The sequence below is a fragment of the Rhineura floridana genome, chromosome 4 (genome assembly GCF_030035675.1).
Source record: "Rhineura floridana isolate rRhiFlo1 chromosome 4, rRhiFlo1.hap2, whole genome shotgun sequence".
NCBI lineage: Eukaryota > Metazoa > Chordata > Lepidosauria > Squamata > Rhineuridae > Rhineura > Rhineura floridana.
The window spans coordinates 111411103-111430071 of NC_084483.1; the positions used below are offsets into that span (position 1 = coordinate 111411103).

The window sequence follows — 18969 nt, forward strand, 5'->3', positions numbered from 1 at the left end:
TGGTAAAACTACGTCCTCTAATTACAAGCTAAACCTGGCTGCTTTCAGACATGGGGCTTATTGTGTTAGTTTAATGGATTTTAAATGTTAGTGCTTCTGTCTCAGTGTCTAAAGACCCTTTCACACTGCAGTATCTGTTGCGTCAAGGAACAGTAGCTTTTTCAGCCGATATACTGGCATTGTATACTGGCATACATAGCATGTGTTTTTAAATTGTTTTTTAAAAATGTGTTTTTAAAATGTGTATATTTGTTTTTAATGTTTTTAATTGTTGTAAACCGCCCAGACAGCTTTGGCTATGGGATGGTATACAAATGCAATTAATAATAATAATAATAATAATAATAATAATTTTATGCAACTGTGTTTCACACAGCTGCAATGAACATCTTGTTTTTGTCCCTCACACATTATACTCATGTGCACTGTAGTTCCCCACTGTGTAGGAGGTCTAAGATATCATCCCATCACCATGCAACCCCTCTCCCTTCAGCATCTGACTTTTTAAATTATTTTTGTTGTATAGACACAGGAGTGTGTGTGTGTGTGTGTGTGTGTGTGTGAAATGCTGCTATCTGCGCCTATGCCGAAATACTGGTACAATTTTCATCAGGCAAAAAAACTCCAAAAAACAAAAAAAATTCATCTAAAGGGTGGGAACGCACTGTATACTGGGATGCCTGTCATGTGAACAGCTGCAGCTAGCAAAAAACTCCGGTGATTTCCAAGGTTCCCAGGCTTGCAAACAGATTATTTCTGGTATTATCATGAAAATTAGCACTAAAATTGCACTACATTCCTCTAATGTTCTAGAACTAGCTTGTACGTCATGTGAAAAATCAAATATAAAGTGCCAATTACCAGGTAAGAAATCGTCAGAATAACAGAATAAAGTGCAGTGTGAAAGCAGCCCCTGTCTGTCATGAAGGAACTCCTTCCTCTCTTTGATTCTGATGTTTTCCTTAAGCTAGAGACATAAATTCTGATTATGCTAATTGCCCTCTATCCCCGTACTTTGACATTTTGCTTATATAGTAGGCATAGCGTCACTTTTAATAGATGCTTATCTGCAGCATTTTTTGATGTTTGCATTGCTGACACCATGAATTTATTTATTTATTCGATTTATTTCCCACCTTTCCAGAGGGAGCCCAGGGCAGCATTTCAGCGGTCCCTGCTTCAGTTTATGCATCTTCGCAAGACCTTGTTTTGCCTCAGGCAAGCCCCTGATCCCTTCAAGGCATCCCTAGTCAGCTCAGGATTTGGGATTCATTTGAGTCCAATACATACCCTTACTGTCTATGCATAGAATGTCTAGAAAAATCATGGCAGTGAAATGGTCAGATAGGGGGTTGGCGAAGTAGGACGTTGGTAGGATTTGTTAACAATTACCATGCCAAACAGCATCTGCCAAGGAGGCATGTTTGGCCTGTATGCTGACAATCATTTGTAAAACTATCAGCTTGCATTTTTTTTAATAGATTCCAAGCATCCATGATTACAACAAACATAATTGACTTTCTTCTATTTCCATCAACCATTTGCTTTATGTTTCTTTCATTTGTTTGGTTATAGGAGCTTAGGTCATTACAAAGGAAACAGGTGGGGGAGCTGTCACCTTCATTCTCCCAATATAAGACAGAACAAGACAGTCATTTGCATTGGCTCAATGAGGCAGATGGAAACCTTTCTGGACTAGAGGAAGCAGAAGATGAGAGGAAATCGCAGGTAGATCCTTTTTATTATGATTTTTTAAGAACTATTTGCTTAAGTTATGCCAACAGACCACAGCTAGTCTCCTTTTGGTACCAGTAACTGTTACTGGATGATGGTTTTTATATTATTGATAATTTTTTAAACATTATTTCTAGACTGCTTAAAAATGAAGCACTGCACAAAATTCAAATGCAAAAGTCTTTAATAAATTGACAGAGGATCTGTCCATCTAGTTATAGTTTATTAGTTTGGACCCCACTAAGGAAGAGGATACATTCCTAAAATTGATTTACAAACTTTTCCTATCTGTTTCTTGTACATTGGCCATTAACACATTCAGTTGGGAATGGATTAGTATGATGTGAAAGCCTATTTATTTATATGCATATTGTTACATTTCAGTGTCATCAGATGCATTCTTGATTAACAGCATGTGAAATTATGAAAGAAGTGAATTGTTTTCCTTACTGTATTTTTAAATCCCACTTTTCAGACAGTTGTCCCCTAAAGTGGTTCATATCAATAAAAAAGGGACAGTTAAAGGGCCTGCCAACAAGCTTGCAAACTAAAAAGACAAGACACAAAGAAATGGCAGAGAAGGGAAACGGTAGAGGAGGAAGACTGGTTCTTCAAGGCTTGAATAAAGTGGAGAGGTGTGAGAGGCAATTATATCTAGTTCAGGCTAGGTTGACCTTCTCTTGCTGATATTCTTGCTTGAATAGCAAGTGATGGCTTTTGTTCCTTTGGCCTATGGATCGGGGCAGAGTGTTCTTTCCCCTTACTTCTGCAGTCCAAGGGCAACAGGCAGCTGGAACTGAGCTTTTTTTTCCAGGCAGCGTGGGGAGAAGTGAACTCCTTGTAGATGCTTCTCTGACTGATCGATGGGACCAGTTGGTTTCCCTGTTGCCTTCAAGTGTTATTGGGAGGCAGTGGGTGCAGTGGCCCTAGATTCCCTGGCTAATGGGAGAAGCTAGAATGTGCTGCTGTTCAGTTCTCCAGCCCCAGGGCAACTGGGATATCTAGGAAAAGGATATCTACAATTATTTGCATCTCTGTTCCTGAGCTGTCTCTTTATAAGACTTTTCTGGGCCTTTCAACTTGTCTCTGAGTTCAAATACAATATATGTGCTGAGGACACTCCTTCATGAGGAAGAAGTACCAGAGAGGGGAAGTGTATACAGTTCCATCCATCTTTGAGTGAGAGTCTTGGATGAGAGATAGCAACTTGCGTGAGAGTCAAGTTGCTGTCCAGGACACTAGTACATCTGTGTACTAGTTGATGGATGGGAATTCATTCTGATACTTTATACAGTTCTGTGAGTTAATGGTTTCATTGTCTCCTGGTGCGTTTGCAGTACATTTTTAGTAGAGTAGAAGGAATGACTGGTGATAGTGGTGTAGTGATTGAGTAGGAGATATTGGATTGATTGGGTGAATGGTGTGTTTATGTTTATGGATGTGCGTGGGAGCAGAATGGGATGAGTAGTGGATACTGTATAATTTGGGGAGACATAAGACAGAATTTGGATGTGTATATGATAGTGAGTGTTGCATATGGTGAGTCACGATTTGCCTTGGAAATGTGTTCAAAATGTGCTGCTATGTTTTTTCTTTTGGGAATTGTTGCATTGTAGGTTTTCAGTCTCTGTCTCTCCCCCCCGCCCCGTATATATATAATATTATAGTGTGTGTATGTGTGTGCGCGCTTGTGCAAACCACTTAGAGACTACTTAGTATTAAGTGGTGGCATTATTATTATTATTACCACCCGCCCTTCACCAGTAGGTCCCAGGGTGTGTCACAACAATATAAAATACATTAAATATATGAAATAAATAAAACAACTGTAGTCCCCCCTCCCTTCTTGAGGGATGCTAAAACTAATTTATTAACTTTCATCTTGAACAGAGAGCCACTTACTAGTTGGAAATCTTTCCACTTCCCAACTAGTTTAAAATATTGTCACGGTCACCCTAAAGGACTGCTGCAGGATACATATCCTAGGTTGCAAAATACAGGCTGTTTATGCTTATCAGTGAGCACCATGGGAGTGTATGGAGCTAATTCCAGGCAAAGATGAGATGGAAGTGCTGTGAATGTTAGTTCATACAATCGCCTCCATTTGGGATAATGTATTCCATAACTGACTAAATTGCAGTGCCTTCTTATGCCGCTCTTATATAGAGGCAATATTTCTCACTTGATGCTATCATACGAGGCCAGTTAATGTGACAACTCTTTTCTTACAAAATGTTATGAAAGTAGTAAATTAATATTGGAGTGAAGGTGGCAAGCAGCAGGCAAGGAATAGTTTCATCCCACAGAAAACTACTTCTGGAAAAGCACCGTTCATTGCCTCAGTTCTGCACTGTTTAAAGTATCAATTGCACAAAGTGAGCTTATGCACATCGGACTCCACATGTACAAGCTGCTGTTAAGAAGTGATATCATTGTGCAAGTATCAGGCAGGGTAGGGTACAACCCTGATCCCCATTTTCCCATGTACATTTTGTCAACATCTGCATAGCACTCAAATAATTGGATGTAGAGAACTCAAAACAAGAGGTTCCATGTATAAAGCTTTGCAAAGTATTAATTATGGTCTTGATGTCTTTATTTAAAAAATATTTTATATTAATTGACCCACATTTATTTTCTGGCTCAGATGCATTTTGTTTGTGTAGGATCTGGAAAATCATAACCGCGGCCTTCTCGTCTGAATTTAACTTTGAACATAAGGCAGCTGAAGTTTGAATTTTTCATTAATCTCTGGCATGCTGTAGGTGGCAAAGAAGGAAACAATTGATCAATAGTACTCTGACTTGTCTAATATTTCCCTGTTGGAGACCTTATCAATGACCTTCACTCTGCACTGGACTCTGATGATGCAATTCTATATACAGTGATTCAGAAAATGAATAAGCCAGCTTTTTGTGCCTGGTTTTGATTGACTTCATGTTTCAGAAATGTGTCAATTGGGGATATTATCTAGCTCATTGCATCTGGTATAAGGTTGGCTTAGTAACCGTTTGTACACCAACTTGAGCTCCTTGGAGGAAGGGCAGGATACAACTTTGATGAACAGAAGCAATTAATTGCTATGCCCTTTTGAATTAATTGCCAGTTGGGATGAGACCAAGGTCCATCTCATGCAGAGTTATGCATCCAGCAGCAGTTAGCCAGATGCCTCTGGAAGCTTACAAGTGGGCTATGAAGTGACCATTTACTGTTGTTTATCCCCAGCAGCTAGTACTCAGAAAGAACACTTCCTTAGAATATGATGCAACTATCATGATTAACAGCCACTGATAACCTCCATGAATTTGTCTAATCAATTTTTAAAAAAAGGGCTGGGGAACTTGAGGGTCCTCCAGAAGTTGTTGGATTTTCAGCTTCCTCAGCCCCAGTCAGTATGGCAAATGGTTGGGGTGGTAAGAGTTGTAGTTTAACAATATCTGGAGGGCCACAGGTTCCACACTCCTGTTTAAACCACGTAAGCTAGCATCCATCACATTTAGTAATAGTATGTTTGAAAATTGCTTGCTTGGATCTACTGACAGTCAACCTTATCAGGTGACCCAGAATTCTAGTAGCCTGAGAGAGGACAGAGACAGAAAAAATACCTGCTTTCTCCACATTGTTCCTTATTTCATTATTATGTCCCCCCCAGCACCAATGTTTCCTAAATAATTTTGGTTATAGTTTTCTGTACTATTCTTTTCTTCAGTGGTTCTGGGCTGGGGCAGTCTTGACAGCCATAGGAGTCCCCCCCCCCGGTTAGTAGGTAGGGTTGTATTGCAAGCAACATCCAGCAATTTGTCCTTGATCTGCCACTCCTGCATGGCTAGCAGTTAAAAGCGTCCATATAGGGCTTGCGCTTACCTTCAGATACACCACATCAAAGTGCTTGTCTTTGTCTTGATCTCTTTGTGCCCTGTGTTTTCTGCTTTAAACGGGGCTGAAGTTGGAAAGGAAGTTTGCTGTTGGGAAACACCTTAATCCCAACAGTATGCTGCTTAGCTTCCTTTGTGTCAATTCCCTCTTCTCCACTGTGACATGGAAGGCAGACCACTCACTGTCTGAGGACTGGGAGACAACAGACACATCTCAGCTACATGTTGATAGGGTAATCTACAACCTTGCTATCCTCTCATAGGATCTACGCTGCTACCCTACAGGCCTTTGCTTCTTGGTGTGATGGTAGAGGGTGAATCTGAAAAGTCCATTCACTTTTTCAGTTTTCAAGATGGTTTTGCCAATGGCTCAGTCCCAATGATGAAGAAGAATCTCAGAAATAGAGAGACGGAAGGAGGTTGGAAATAATCTTGCTCAATACAAAAATCCCCAAGGCTGTACCACAGATGTCTCTATCTAGATATCTTTGTTGTCTTAGCAAAATTGTTGCTGAATTAACAAATGCATAACTTGATCACCATAATAAAACAGTTTCAAAATGGAGTGTCAGACAATACTTTTATTAGGATCAATCAAAACTATGAAATACTGAACAAATTCTCCAGAAATCATTGTCTGAAGGAGTCAGCAAAAGAAATCAGATAGAGTTGTGCATACTAAGGAGGGCCAGCTCTTGAAGTGCTGCACTTCAGATGTAATTTTTTCATGATCAGCATAGGAACTCTGTTCTGGGAACCTTTTAATGCAGGAATAGGGAAACTGGCCCTCCAGATGTTGCTGGCCTACAGCTCCCATCATCCCTGATTTCTGTCCATGATGACTTGAGCTGATGGCCCCACAACATCTGGAAGGGGCTACAGTTTCCCCATCCCTATTTTAAAGGAGGCAGGTCATGTGGGCAGGACCAGCTCTGACACGGCGATCTGCTTCTTTTTAATTTTACTGCACTAACAACCTAAGAATTAGGATGATATTCAGTCCTAATACTACTCAGAGAAGACCCTTTGAATATCATAGAGATGACAGACTAAGGTTCATTAATTTCAGTGGGTCTACTTTGAGTAGGACTTAGTTGAATACAATGCTTAGGTCCTAGTCAAAAGTGAATTTAAACAACAGCAAGGTATATTATTTCATTTGTCCTCTCAAAACTAAGCTTACATTGTATTGTTCAGGAAACAAAGTTACCGTTAGCTCTGATTGCTGGTGTATCTCACCTATTTCATGAGAAATATGAAGGTTTTCTTTGTTATTTCAGGAACTGGTAATCTTATCAGATTCAAGTAATATCACTGAATTGCAGAGGACAGTATTTTTATTGTAAATATCTATAGGCCCATTATCTGGTTTTCTTTCTTGCTAGCTTGTTCTTGGAGGCACAGTGTTGTGTGATGTGTTCTGCTCACTTCAGTGATGGGTGATGGTTCGTAATGCTGTGTATGGAATAAAGTTATAATCCTTGTTGTATGGGTACCTACCTGTGAAACTTTTTTTTATATAGCAAAACATGCTTTTTAGTGTTCTCTTGTGGCCTAGCTTACTCTTTCTATAAGCAGAAAATGTCATGTCATCATGAGGCATACACTACACCCCATACCAGCTGAGGATTATCAAAATGAATGAACATGTTTCAGGAGGCCTCCAGGAGCTGGAAAATGCTTTCCAGAAATTTAGGGTAGGATGTCTTTTCCCCCTGTAACTGGAGCTGATCAAGTGAGCAGAGGTGATACCTGCTTGACATAAGCATTGATTGATCATATTGTTTATATGGTGTTATATTATTATTATTATTATTATTATTATTATTATTATTATTACTAGAATTTATTACCCATGCTCCACCCAGAGGTCTCAGGGCAGGTTACAACCATTTAAACACATAATTAAAAACAACCTAAACAACATCACAGAAAATAGGGTGAGTCCTAAAAACACACATCTCAGATGTTGAAGGCCAGGGTAAAGAGGTGCGTCTTCAGCATTTTCTGAAAGTTATACAATGAAGTTGCCAGATGCACCTTGGTGGGAGAGATTTTCACAACTTAGGGGCTGCCACAGAGAATGTCCTTTCCATGCCAACACTATGAGCTTCTGAAAGTGGCAGGACTAACAGAAGGCCCTCCTCTGCTGATCTCAACACCTGAGAGGATCTGTAGGGAAGGAGGTGATCTTTTAGATATTTTGGGAACTAGGTCGTTTAGTGCTTTAAATACTAATGTGAGCACCTTGAACTGGGTCTGGAAATGAACCGGCAACCAATGCAACTGTTTTAAAACAGGGGTTATATGAATTCTAAAAGAAACCCCTGCCAGTAATCTGGCTGTTGCATTTTGGTCCAGTTGAAACTTCTGGGTCATCTGCAAGGGAATCTCCCACATAACATGCATTGCAAGAATCCAGTCTGGAAGTTACTAGAGCATGGAGCACTGTGGCTAAGTCTTCTCTGTCCAAAAGTGGCTGAAGCTGGCAAACTAGCCAGAGCTGGGCCACCTGAACCTCCAGGGATAGTGTTGGATCAAGGAGTACCCCCAGGCTATGGACCTGCTCCTTCAAGGAAAGAGCAACCCCATCCAGAACAGACTGTCTTCCCACCTCCTGGACATGAGAACTCTGGACACATAACACCTCTGTCTTTTCAGGATTCAGCCTTAATTTATTGGTCCACATCCAGTACATCACTGCCTCCAGGCACCAATTCAACACCTCAACTGCCTTTCCTGATTCAGATGGAATAGAGAAGTAGAACTGGGTGTCATCTGCATATTGATGTCACCTCAGTCCAAAACTCCTGATGACAGCTCCCAGTGGCTTCATATAGATGTTAAATAGCATAGGGGACAAGATGAAACCCTGTGGAGCATCAGAGAATAATTCCCATGGTGCCTCCCATAACTACTTTTTGAAATTGGCTCTGCAGGTATGAGTGGGACCACTAAAGCATAGTGTCCCCAACCCCCACCTCCTCAAGATGTTCCAGAAGGATACCATGGTCAACAGTTTCAAAAGCCACTTAGAGATCATTCTCCCTATCTCTCTCCCGACAAATGTCATCAACCAGGGTGACCAAGGCAGTTTCAGTGCATGGCCAGGCCTGAAGCCAGACTGGAATGCATCTAAGTTATTAGTGTTCTCCAAGTATGCTTGAAGCTGGATCGCCACCACCTTCTCAAGCACCTTGCCCAAAAAGGGAATATTTGCCACTGAGCGATAGTTGTTTAACACTTCTGAGTCGAGTAAGACCTATATATTGGCTTAAACGGTGTCTCATTTTCTAAGAAACCAAGGTAAAACAGAAAAAATGTAAATTAATTTATAGGGTATACCTGCTCTGGGTACAGTAGACATGTTTTCTTCTAATTGTAATGGGGAATCACTTAGGATGGGATTTTAGTTTTGGGGATATGATTTCAATTTTTTAAATGTGATTTTAATACTTTTATGCTATACTTTTAAAAAGGCTGTCACATGCATTGAACCCTAAAGGATAGGACATAACGAAAATATAAGTGAAGTTTCTTTTTATTTTATAATGAGGTTATCTTAAAAGAGCTAAAATTACTTTTATTTTTCTTTAGGCAGTTCCTCAGAGAATTCAAAGTCCTCTTTCATCAACAATCAGAGCTTCTCCATTCCCTGCAGAATACCTGGTTGAAATTAACAAGATTTTGCTGGCTATAGCTGATGCTGAGCTCTTGCTGAACGCCCCAGAACTTCATTCTGGTATCTATGAGGATTTTTCTACTCAAGAGGATGCATTAAAGGTATTAGAAACCAAAACGTTATTAGAACAGAAAACAGAATTGAGTATTAAAACTGGTGATTATTACGTCCAAAAGTTCTAACTTAAGTAGGGAATGCAAGGTATTTCCAAAAGTTATAGAATTGTCATAGAATCATACAATGGTGGAAGGGGCCTATAAAGCCATTGAGTCCAACCCCCTGCTCAATGCAGGAATCCAAATTAAAGCATACCCAATAGGTGGCTGTGCATCTGCCTCTTGAATGCCTTCAGTATTGTCCACCACCTCCCTAGGTAATTGTTTCCATCGTCGTACCACTCAGGTTTTTTCTGATGTTCAGTTGAAATCTGGCTTCCTGTAACTTGAGCCCATTATTCAGTATCCTGCACAATGGGACATTCAAGAAGAGATCCTGGCCCACCTCTGTGTGACAACCTTTCATGTTCTTGAACAGTTCTATCATATTTCCCCTTAGTCTTCTCAAGGCAAAACATGCCCAGTTCTTTTAGTCTCTCCTCATAGGGTTTTGTTTCTAGTTCCCTGGTATTTATTTATTTATTAGATTTTTATACCGCCCGACTAGCATAGCTCTCTGGGCGGTGTACAACAGAAAACAGTAATCCTCATTGCCCTCCTCTGAACCATTCCAGTTCATCTGCATCCTTCTTAAAGTGTGGTGTCCAGAAGTGGACGCAGTACTCAAGAAGAGAGGGAATATAGGGGAACCCCTTGATTCATAGGCAGCAGTTTTTCTAGAATGGTCACACAATCATAGCATAATGTTGGCTGGATTTGTTACTTAGAAGTGATTTCATACAAATCACTCTTAATTGTAAGAGGCCATACTGAATTAAAAAAATAAATTGTGGCACATATGCATCCTTCGCATGTTACTTGTGTAAAAGGGGACTCCCTTGATTTCTGAAGATTGGAACCATACTCCTGGCCCTTCTCCTGAGATTGGACATACCATATCACCCTGCCCCTAGATGTCCATGCTGATGTCAAGAAGTGGGGCCAGGTAGTGTGCCCAGTATTGGGGGTGGGGCAAAGAGCACAGCCATTTCCCATTATCCCTTCAGGCAAGACAAGAACTATAGAATGGAATGTGTGGCAAATAAAATGTGGAGAACCCATACTGAAGAGAATTGATGTAGTAGTCATACTGGGCCTGGTCAGAAACTATTAGTGAGTGGTATTCAACTAACGTGTCCGATCAGTGCAAGGATTACTGCTTGCACAATGGGACTTCTCTGCCCTCCTCTGCAGGGTTGATGGAACTCCTAGAACAGATTTAGGGGGCACAGGGGAAAAAGGGGGGAAATTTCCATTGTGCAAGCAGAAATCCTTGTGCTGATGGGACTGTGACTTATCGCTGTTTGATACAACATAGTGTTTCTGTCATGCCATCTCTATATACTGTGTATGGTTTGAGACTGTATTTACTGCAACTCACTCCTTTAAACACATATATAATATATTGCCAATGTCTTGCTATGTTTATTAGAAGTAGCATGTCCCCAAACACAGGGTTTGGATTATAGGATCAGGGAAATTAAATATGATACTTCTCAGTTATTTATTCATTTATTTATTTTTATTATTACATTTGTTAGTCGCCCATCTGGCTGGTTGTCCAGCCACTCTGGGTGACGTACAAGATAAAACAGTATATAAAACAATTAAAATTTAAAAACAGTAAAAAACTAGCCCATCTCAAACGCCCGCCTAAAAAGCCAAGTCTTCAGGGTCCTGCGGAAGCTCATTATAGACAGGGCATGGCGTATATCACCTGGGAGACAGTTCCAGAGGGTGGGGGCCACTATTGAGAAAGCCCTCTCTCGAGTCCTCACCAGCCTAGCTATTTTGACTGGTGGGATCCAGAGAAGGCCCTCTGAGGTCGATCTTGTTGAGCGGCATCCCTGTCGATGCTGGAGGCGCTCCTTCAGATAGGCTGAGCCACAGCCGTATAGGGTTTTAAAGGTTAAAACCAACACCTTGAATTGGGTTCGGTACACAACCGGTAACCAATGCAACTCCTTCAACACAGGAGTGATGTGATCTCTATGGCGGCTGCCTGCAATCAGACGCGCTGCTGTCTGTACCAGCTGTAATTTCCGAACCGTTTTCAAGGGTAACCCCACGTAGAGCGCATTACAGTAGTCTAGGCGAGTGGTGATCAGGGCATGTACCACCGGTGGGAGCAGATGATTGGGAAGGTAGGGGCGTAGCCTCCATATCAGATGGAGTTGATACAGAGCTGCTCGGCTCACAGCTGAAACTTGAGCCTCCATAGACAGCTGGGAGTCAAGAATGACCCCCAGGCTACGGACCTGGTCTTTCAAGGGCAATCGTACCCCGTTAAGCACCAGGTCTATATCTCCCAGCCTTCCCTTGTCTCCCACAAACAGCACCTCGGTTTTGTCAGGATTCAGCTTCAACTTATTCGTTCCCATCCAGCCACTCACCGACTCCAGACACTTGGACAGGGTTTCCACAGCCAACCTTGGTGAAGATTTAAATGAGAGATAGAGCTGTGTGTCATCCGCATACTGATGACATTGCAGCCCAAATCTCCTGATGATTGCTCCCAGCGGCTTTATATAGATGTTAAAGAGCATTGGAGAAAGGATAGAACCCTGTGGCACCCCACAAGTTCAGGTGCTACGTGTAAGTATGTGTGTGTGTGTGTGTGTGTGTAAAATTTTGTTAAAAATTATGAAAAGAAACGCATACTAAAGGTATCACATTTATATGTTGTTCATGCTTTTTGTCATCTAACCGAAGGCTTCCATTTTTCCAGGTGGTAGCATTCTCAAGCGAATGCTAATGCTGCTTTGTAGAGCACTTCAATAGGTTTTTTTGTCTCATTATGCTTACAGAACATAAAAGACATGTTGGACAAACTTGGGGATCAGATTGCAGTCATTCATGAAAAACAACCTGATGTTATATTGGAAGCATCTGGATCTGAGGCTATGCAAATAGGGGATTCACTGATCCAACTGAATGCAGAATGGGACAGAATTAACAGGATGTACAATGATCGCAAATGGTAAGTAAAAAGGGCTGCATTTACTTTGTGCTAAAAACAAACAGTGTTGCACAGTGATGAGTTATGTGAGGAGGACTAAGGTACACCTTGGTGGAGATTTTTCCAATTCAGACGGGACAATAATGTAGGCTGACCCTGCCAAGCTTGGGTGAAAATGTTTATTAACAGGAATCAAAACGTTGCTTAGCAAATGTCTATTACATTAACAGGCAGGGACTCTGGAAGAGTTTTTAAGGTTGGGGACCTAAGATTGGCCAGTATTTAATAAATAAAATATTAACATTCAATAGGGATTCTTTACTGAAAAGACACAGTTCTCATGAATGTTAGTTCAAATTGTAGAATGTTAGAATAACTAGAAGCTCGCTAGTCAGGGCATGGCCTCTTCACTTCAGCTCTGTTTCGCATTCTCCATACATCAGTGCTTAGCTTGGCTCCTCCCTCCTTAGCAAAGCTTTGTTCCCAAGGCACAGCAAGCAAGATGGTGATGCCAGTTGCTGAATCCTGAGAAAAGGGCTGCACATCTCCCTCTTCTTTATCAGCTTCTTTATCTGCCTTCATCAGCTGCTAACATACAAATGCTGTTACCAAGGTGGCAGTTGTAGAGCTTGGAGGATGGAATGCTCAGAGGGGCTTCATTTGCAGAAGCTAAGTGATGCTGGTACTGTCCTCCAGGTTCAGGCCATGTGGTGCCAATGTGTCCAGAGAGTAAATCCTAAAGTTCTCCCTTTTAGTCAATGCTGCTGGATTCTATAGCTGTTATAGAAAAGTCCAACAGGCTGTGACCCTCAATGTTGAAATGTTTTGCAACTGGTTGCTCCCTTTTTTTTGTTACGATTGGCAATTTGTGGTTTCTGAAGCGTGTGCGTAGGTCAGTTGTGGTTTTTCCTACGTATTGGATATGACATCCTTGTCTTTTGCATTCAATGACATAAATTATATTGCAGGACCTGCAGGTGATGTTCTGTTTGATGTAATATGTCCTGCCTGTCCTAGTAGCCTGTAAAAGTAGCTCTCTCCCTGAGGTACACACAGGTGATACAGCGTTTGGAGTGACAAGGATGAGACCCAGGATTGGCGATAGGTGGCTTAAGCACAGCTCTCACTAACAGTCTGCGCAAATTAGGAGGCTGGCGAAATTCTACAACAGGAGGCCTGCTGATGGCTCTAGCAAGATGTTAAGAGTTTGCCAGCAATGGGTAGGTCTCCCTGATTGCTCGGTGATAGTTAGGAGATGCTGGATGGAAATCTACCACAAATGAAATCCGTTGCTCTCTGCTTTTTGACACCTCAGTATGATGGAGTAGGTTTTCTCTGGACAAAATGGAGGCTTGGTGGATGTTGCAATTGATAACATGTGGAGGATATCCTCTCAGAAGAAGGTGTTCTTTAAATTCACTGATCCTTCTCTGGTATTCATCTTCAGTGCTGCAAATAAGTTTGATTCTCAGAGCTAAGCTATACAATGTTTTTCTTTATACGCTTAGGATGGCAGGATTTCCAGTTTAAATAGGTGTGGGCATCAGTGGGTTTGCTGTAGAGGTTAGTGGCTATTTTGTTGTTTTCAATGGTGAGAAGGACATCCAGAAAAGGGATGTGCGGATTGTCATTTGTACTATTAAATGTAAACTTAATAGATGGATGGATAGAGTTGATGTCATTTTTAAATTTTTCTAAACTCTCTTTACCATTTGTCCAGACCATAAAGATGTCATCAATGTATCGCCACCATATAAGTGGTTTGTTGATGGCCTTTTTGAAGATCTCTTGTTCCAGTTTACCCAAAAAGAGATTCGCATATGATGGAGCCATGCGAGTCCCCATAGCTGTGCCTTGTAGTTGCAGGTAGTGTTCTCCATTGCAGGTGCACACAGCTTGTACATATCCTGTCATTAAAGTAGGATTTGATCATGTGTATATGTCCTCAAAAAGGCCATCAACAAACCACTTATATGGTTGCGATAAACTGATGACATCTTTATAAACCTACATGTGTGTGTATGGACATGCACATGTACACACACACATTACATAACTATTCTGTGCAGCAACAGTAGAACTATAGTAATCTTGTGTTATATTCAAAGTGTTCTTAGTGCATAACAAGTATTGGGGAAAAATTACTCTGTGCATTTTGCACATGATTGATGAAACTTGATGCTTCACCATCCATTTGGAAACTTCAGTAATCTTAAGTTATCAATTAAGCAGCCAAACTCTTCCTATTTAAAAAGATAAATATTCACAGTTAATTGGTGAAAATACAACAGATTGACTTTCTGACCCCTTGAATCTAATAATTATCACATCTTATTTTGCATCTTATTTAAAATGCAACTGGGGTTGTTAAGCATTCCTTTGAGCATAAGACTTATAACGTTATAAGTAGTGTTTACAAGTACAGCTGATAGGTTGTATTTTATGTAGTCCATGAATAGTGCAGTTTAAGGCCCTGAAGCCTGCTGATGAACATATATAAGGAGTTGTTTTTAACCTGTAAATCTACTGTCAGTCATTATGAACAAATGAGTTTTATTATCATTATTCGTATTGACTTGTGCATCAGTTAAACTTACAGTTATGTTTAAGTTTTAAGTAAATAGTTTGGATATTAGACTCCATTATGATCACTTGTACTTAGTTGTTAAAGTACTTTGAATTTATTATATTTTTTCAGAAGTCTTTCAGAAGATATCAAAGTCTCTTTGGATATGTCTAGTGACATGTTCAAAGCAGAAACTGTTAAATGCAACACGATGTGTTTGTCTTCTGGCCAGCAAGTCATTATTCAGTTGGAGTTGCAATTTTGTTTAATGCTGTGTGGCCAGAAAAAGAGAGATCTTCATAGGCACCAGCAAAAAGATGTGGGCTTTCTTCCTTTTCAAACGTTTGCTTATACAGACCTCATTCACTTGTAACACCAAGCCAAATCATAGGTTAGTGTGAACGAACAAACTTGTGGGCTCCCAGAGAGATCATAGCTGCATTGTGCCTCTTCCAGTTGCTTTGATGCTGTGCTGCACTAAGCTGAGCCATCGTTTGGCATAGCATGTCATCTGAACCTGGGCTCATGGTTTAATTCTCTCCAAACAAACTGTGTGCTGTAACCATAAGACCTGGTATAACCGAGACCTGGGTGGGTGAGCAGGGAGGAGTTGCTCTTTCCCAGCTTTGCCCACCTGGGTATATGGTGCAGCACTGTGGTAGATCTGAGGGCTGGGGAGGCGGGGTTGCTGTGGTCTATAGGAGTTCTTTTTCTGTCACCAAGCACCCTGTCCAGATGGCGACTGGTCTAGAGTGCCTCCACCTTGTGCTGGGCCAAGGAGACAGACTGGGAATCCTGTTGGTGTACCGCCCACCTTGCTGCCCAACAGCTTCCCTAGCTGAGCTGACGGAGATAGTCTCGGAGGTACTGTTGAGGTCCCCCAGACTTGTGGTGCTGAGGGATATCAACATTCATGCCGAGACTGTCTTATCTGGGGCGGCTCAGGACTTCATGGCTTCCATGACAACCATGGGGCTGTCTCAATTTGCCACAGGCCCAACACATGTGTCAGGTCACACCCTTGATTTGATCTTCGCCACTGGTCATGGAGATGGTGATCTGGTGGTGGGGTGTTTTTCATCTACTCCATTGTCATGGACAGATCACCGCTTGCTGAGCTTCAGACTCACGGTGACCCTTTCCCTCTGCAAAGGTGGGGGACCTATTAAGTTGGTCCGCTCCCAGAGGCTTATGGATCCTGTGGGTTTTCAGAAGGCTCTGGGAGTTTTTCCAGCTGATAGCACTGGCGCTCCTGTCGAGGCCCTGGTTGAACTGTGGAATACGGAGATGGCCCGGGCTATTGACACGATCGCTCCCGCGCGCCCCCTTCGGTGTAGAGCTCATACAGCTCCGTGGTATACCCCGGAGCTGAGAGTGATGAAGCAAGAGAGAAGGAGGCTGGAGTGCAGATGGAGACGAACTCCAGACGGATGCAGTTATGCTTTGGTAAGTGCCTCCACTAAGCTGTATATAAAAGCAGTAAGGGCGGCGAAAAAGTCTTATTTTGCTGCCTCTATTAGGACATCTCTTTGCCGTCCAGCGGAGCTTTTTAGGGTTGTACGAGGGCTTTTACATTCTGGTCCTCAAGATACCATAGAAACATCTGAAGCCCGCTGTAACGACATTGCGGGACACTTCCAAAATAAAATTGCATGCATCCGTAGGGACTTAGACTCTGATGTTATGACAGATGAATCCATTGAAGTGTCCAGAACGCGGTCTTGCCCTTCATTATTGGATGAGTTTCAGTTGGTGCAGCTTGAGGAAGTGGACAAGGTGCTTGGAATGGTCCGGGCGACCACGTCTGCTCTGGATCCTTGTCCATCTTGGCTAGTGAAGGCTAGCAGGGCTGGTACCACCGGCTGGGCCAAGGAAGTGATAAATGCCTCCTTGAGGGAGGGAGTAGTCCCTAGTAGCCTCAAGGAGGCAGTAGTGAGACCTCTGTTAAAGAAACGTTCCTTGGACCCAGATAACTTGAACAATTATAGACCGGTGGCGAATGTCCCCTTTTTGGGCAAGGTTTTGGAGTGGGTGGTTGCCGGCCAGCTCCAGGTGCTCTTGGACGAAACCGATTATCTGGATCCATTTCAATCTGGTTTTAGGCCCAGTTTTGGCACTGAAACAGCCTTGGTCGCCCTGTATGATGACCTTTGTCGGGAGAGGGACAGGGGGAGTGTGACTCTGTTGATTCTCCTTGATCTCTCAGCGGCGTTTGATACCATTGACCATGGTATCCTGGGGAGACTCGCGGAGTTGGGAGTTGGGGGCACTACTTGGCAGTGGCTCCGCTACTACTTGGCGGATCGTCGCCAGAAGGTAGTACTTGGGGAATATTGCTCGACACCCTGGACTCTCCATTGTGGAGTCCCTCAGGGGTCGGTTTTGTCCCCCATGCTTTTTAACATCTACATGCAGCCTCTGGGTGCGGTCATCAGGAGTTTTGGAGTGCGTTGTCATCAGTATGCTGATGACACGCAGCTCTATTTCTCCTTTTCATCTTCTTCAGGTGAGGCTGTTGATGTGCTGAACCGTTGCCTGACCACGATAACGGACTGGATGAGAGCTAATAAACTGAAACTCAATCCAGACAAGACTGAGACACTGTTGGTGAGTGCCTTCCCTGCCCAGATGGTGGATGTTTATCCTGTTCTAGATGGGGTTACACTCCCCTTGAAGGAACAGGTTCGTAGTTTGGGGGTTCTTTTCGATCGTTGTCTCTCGAGGCTCAAGTGGCCTCGGTGGCACGGAACGCGTTCTACCACCTTCAGCTGGTAGCCCAGCTATGCCCCTATCTGGACAGGGACGACCTCGCCTCAGTTGTTCATGCTCTGGTAACTTCTAGATTGGATTACTGTAAAGCGCTCTACGTAGGGCTGCCCTTGAAGACAGTTCGGAAACTTCAGCTAGTGCAAAACGCAGCAGCCAGACTATTGATGAGGACTAGCCAGTCTGCGCATATAACACCTGTTCTGGCCCGTTTGCACTGGCTACCTATCTGTTTCCGGCCCAGATTCAAGGTGCTGGTTTTGACCTATAAAGCCTTATATGGCGTGGGACCGCAATACCTTGTGGAACGCCTCTCCCGCTACGAACCTACCTGGTCACTTCGCTCAGCATCTAAGGCCCTCCTCCGGGTACCAACTCACCGAGAAGCCCGGAGGACAGTTATTGGATCTAGGGCCTTTTCTGTAGTGGCCCCCGAATTGTGGAACAGCCTCCCCGAAGAGGTACACCTGGCGCCTACGTTACTATCATTCCGGCGCCAGGTTAAGACCTGGCTATGCTCCCAGGCATTTTAATGTTTAATGTTCATGACTTTTAAACTTTTATATTTTGTTTAATATATTATTTTGTTTTGTTGTTTGTATTATTGTTTGTAATCTGATTTTACTGTGTTATTTTTGTATTTTAACCTTTTTGTACACCGCCCAGAGAGCTACTTGCTATGGGCGGTTTATAAATGAAACAAAATAAATAAATAAATAAGTAAAACCTTAGTAATAGCTTATGGTTTTTCTGGAACGAGCTGAACCAAAAGCCTGGGTACAGATGACATGCTAAGCCCAAACTGTTGATCAGCACAGCAGCAGAGTGAACAGAGAAGTAAATCTCCTCGCTGGGAGAATGGACATTTGCTTGTTCGTGCTAAGCCATGGTTTGGCTTAGCATTACATGTGCATCACGCTTATAGAGTCAAGCCAAATTCATAGTGTCCACCATGATTCATCCTTAACTGAAAGTGTTTATCTCTGAAAAACATCTCAGAGCAGCCTTTTGCAAATGGACAATTTTGCTGAATCGTCTGAAGCCTACATAGATACCAGTTATTCCATCTGATACCTATATAAAAATAAACGTTTTTTAAAAACCACAGGTGAACAATCACACAACTGCTTCTTTTTGCTCAGTAAGAATCCTAGCTAAACAAGGGGCATCATTGTGAGAAAAGTGAAAAGTCTTCCTTTTCCTGCAAGCTAAGAGTGTAGGAGAAAATGATA

General features: G+C 42.3%; 1 protein-coding gene across 3 annotated transcripts in view; it reads left to right on the top strand.

Annotated features, from left to right (window-relative positions):
- Positions 1 to 18969, top strand: part of UTRN (utrophin) — a 521915-nt gene that overhangs the window by 191022 nt on the left and 311924 nt on the right. For all 3 annotated transcript variants that reach the window (XM_061624044.1, XM_061624041.1, XM_061624043.1), the window contains exons 40-42: positions 1576 to 1728; positions 9207 to 9392; positions 12254 to 12426. In XM_061624044.1, the coding sequence (XP_061480028.1) occupies positions 1576 to 1728; positions 9207 to 9392; positions 12254 to 12426 (512 nt within the window). The remainder of the gene's footprint in view (positions 1 to 1575; positions 1729 to 9206; positions 9393 to 12253; positions 12427 to 18969) is intronic.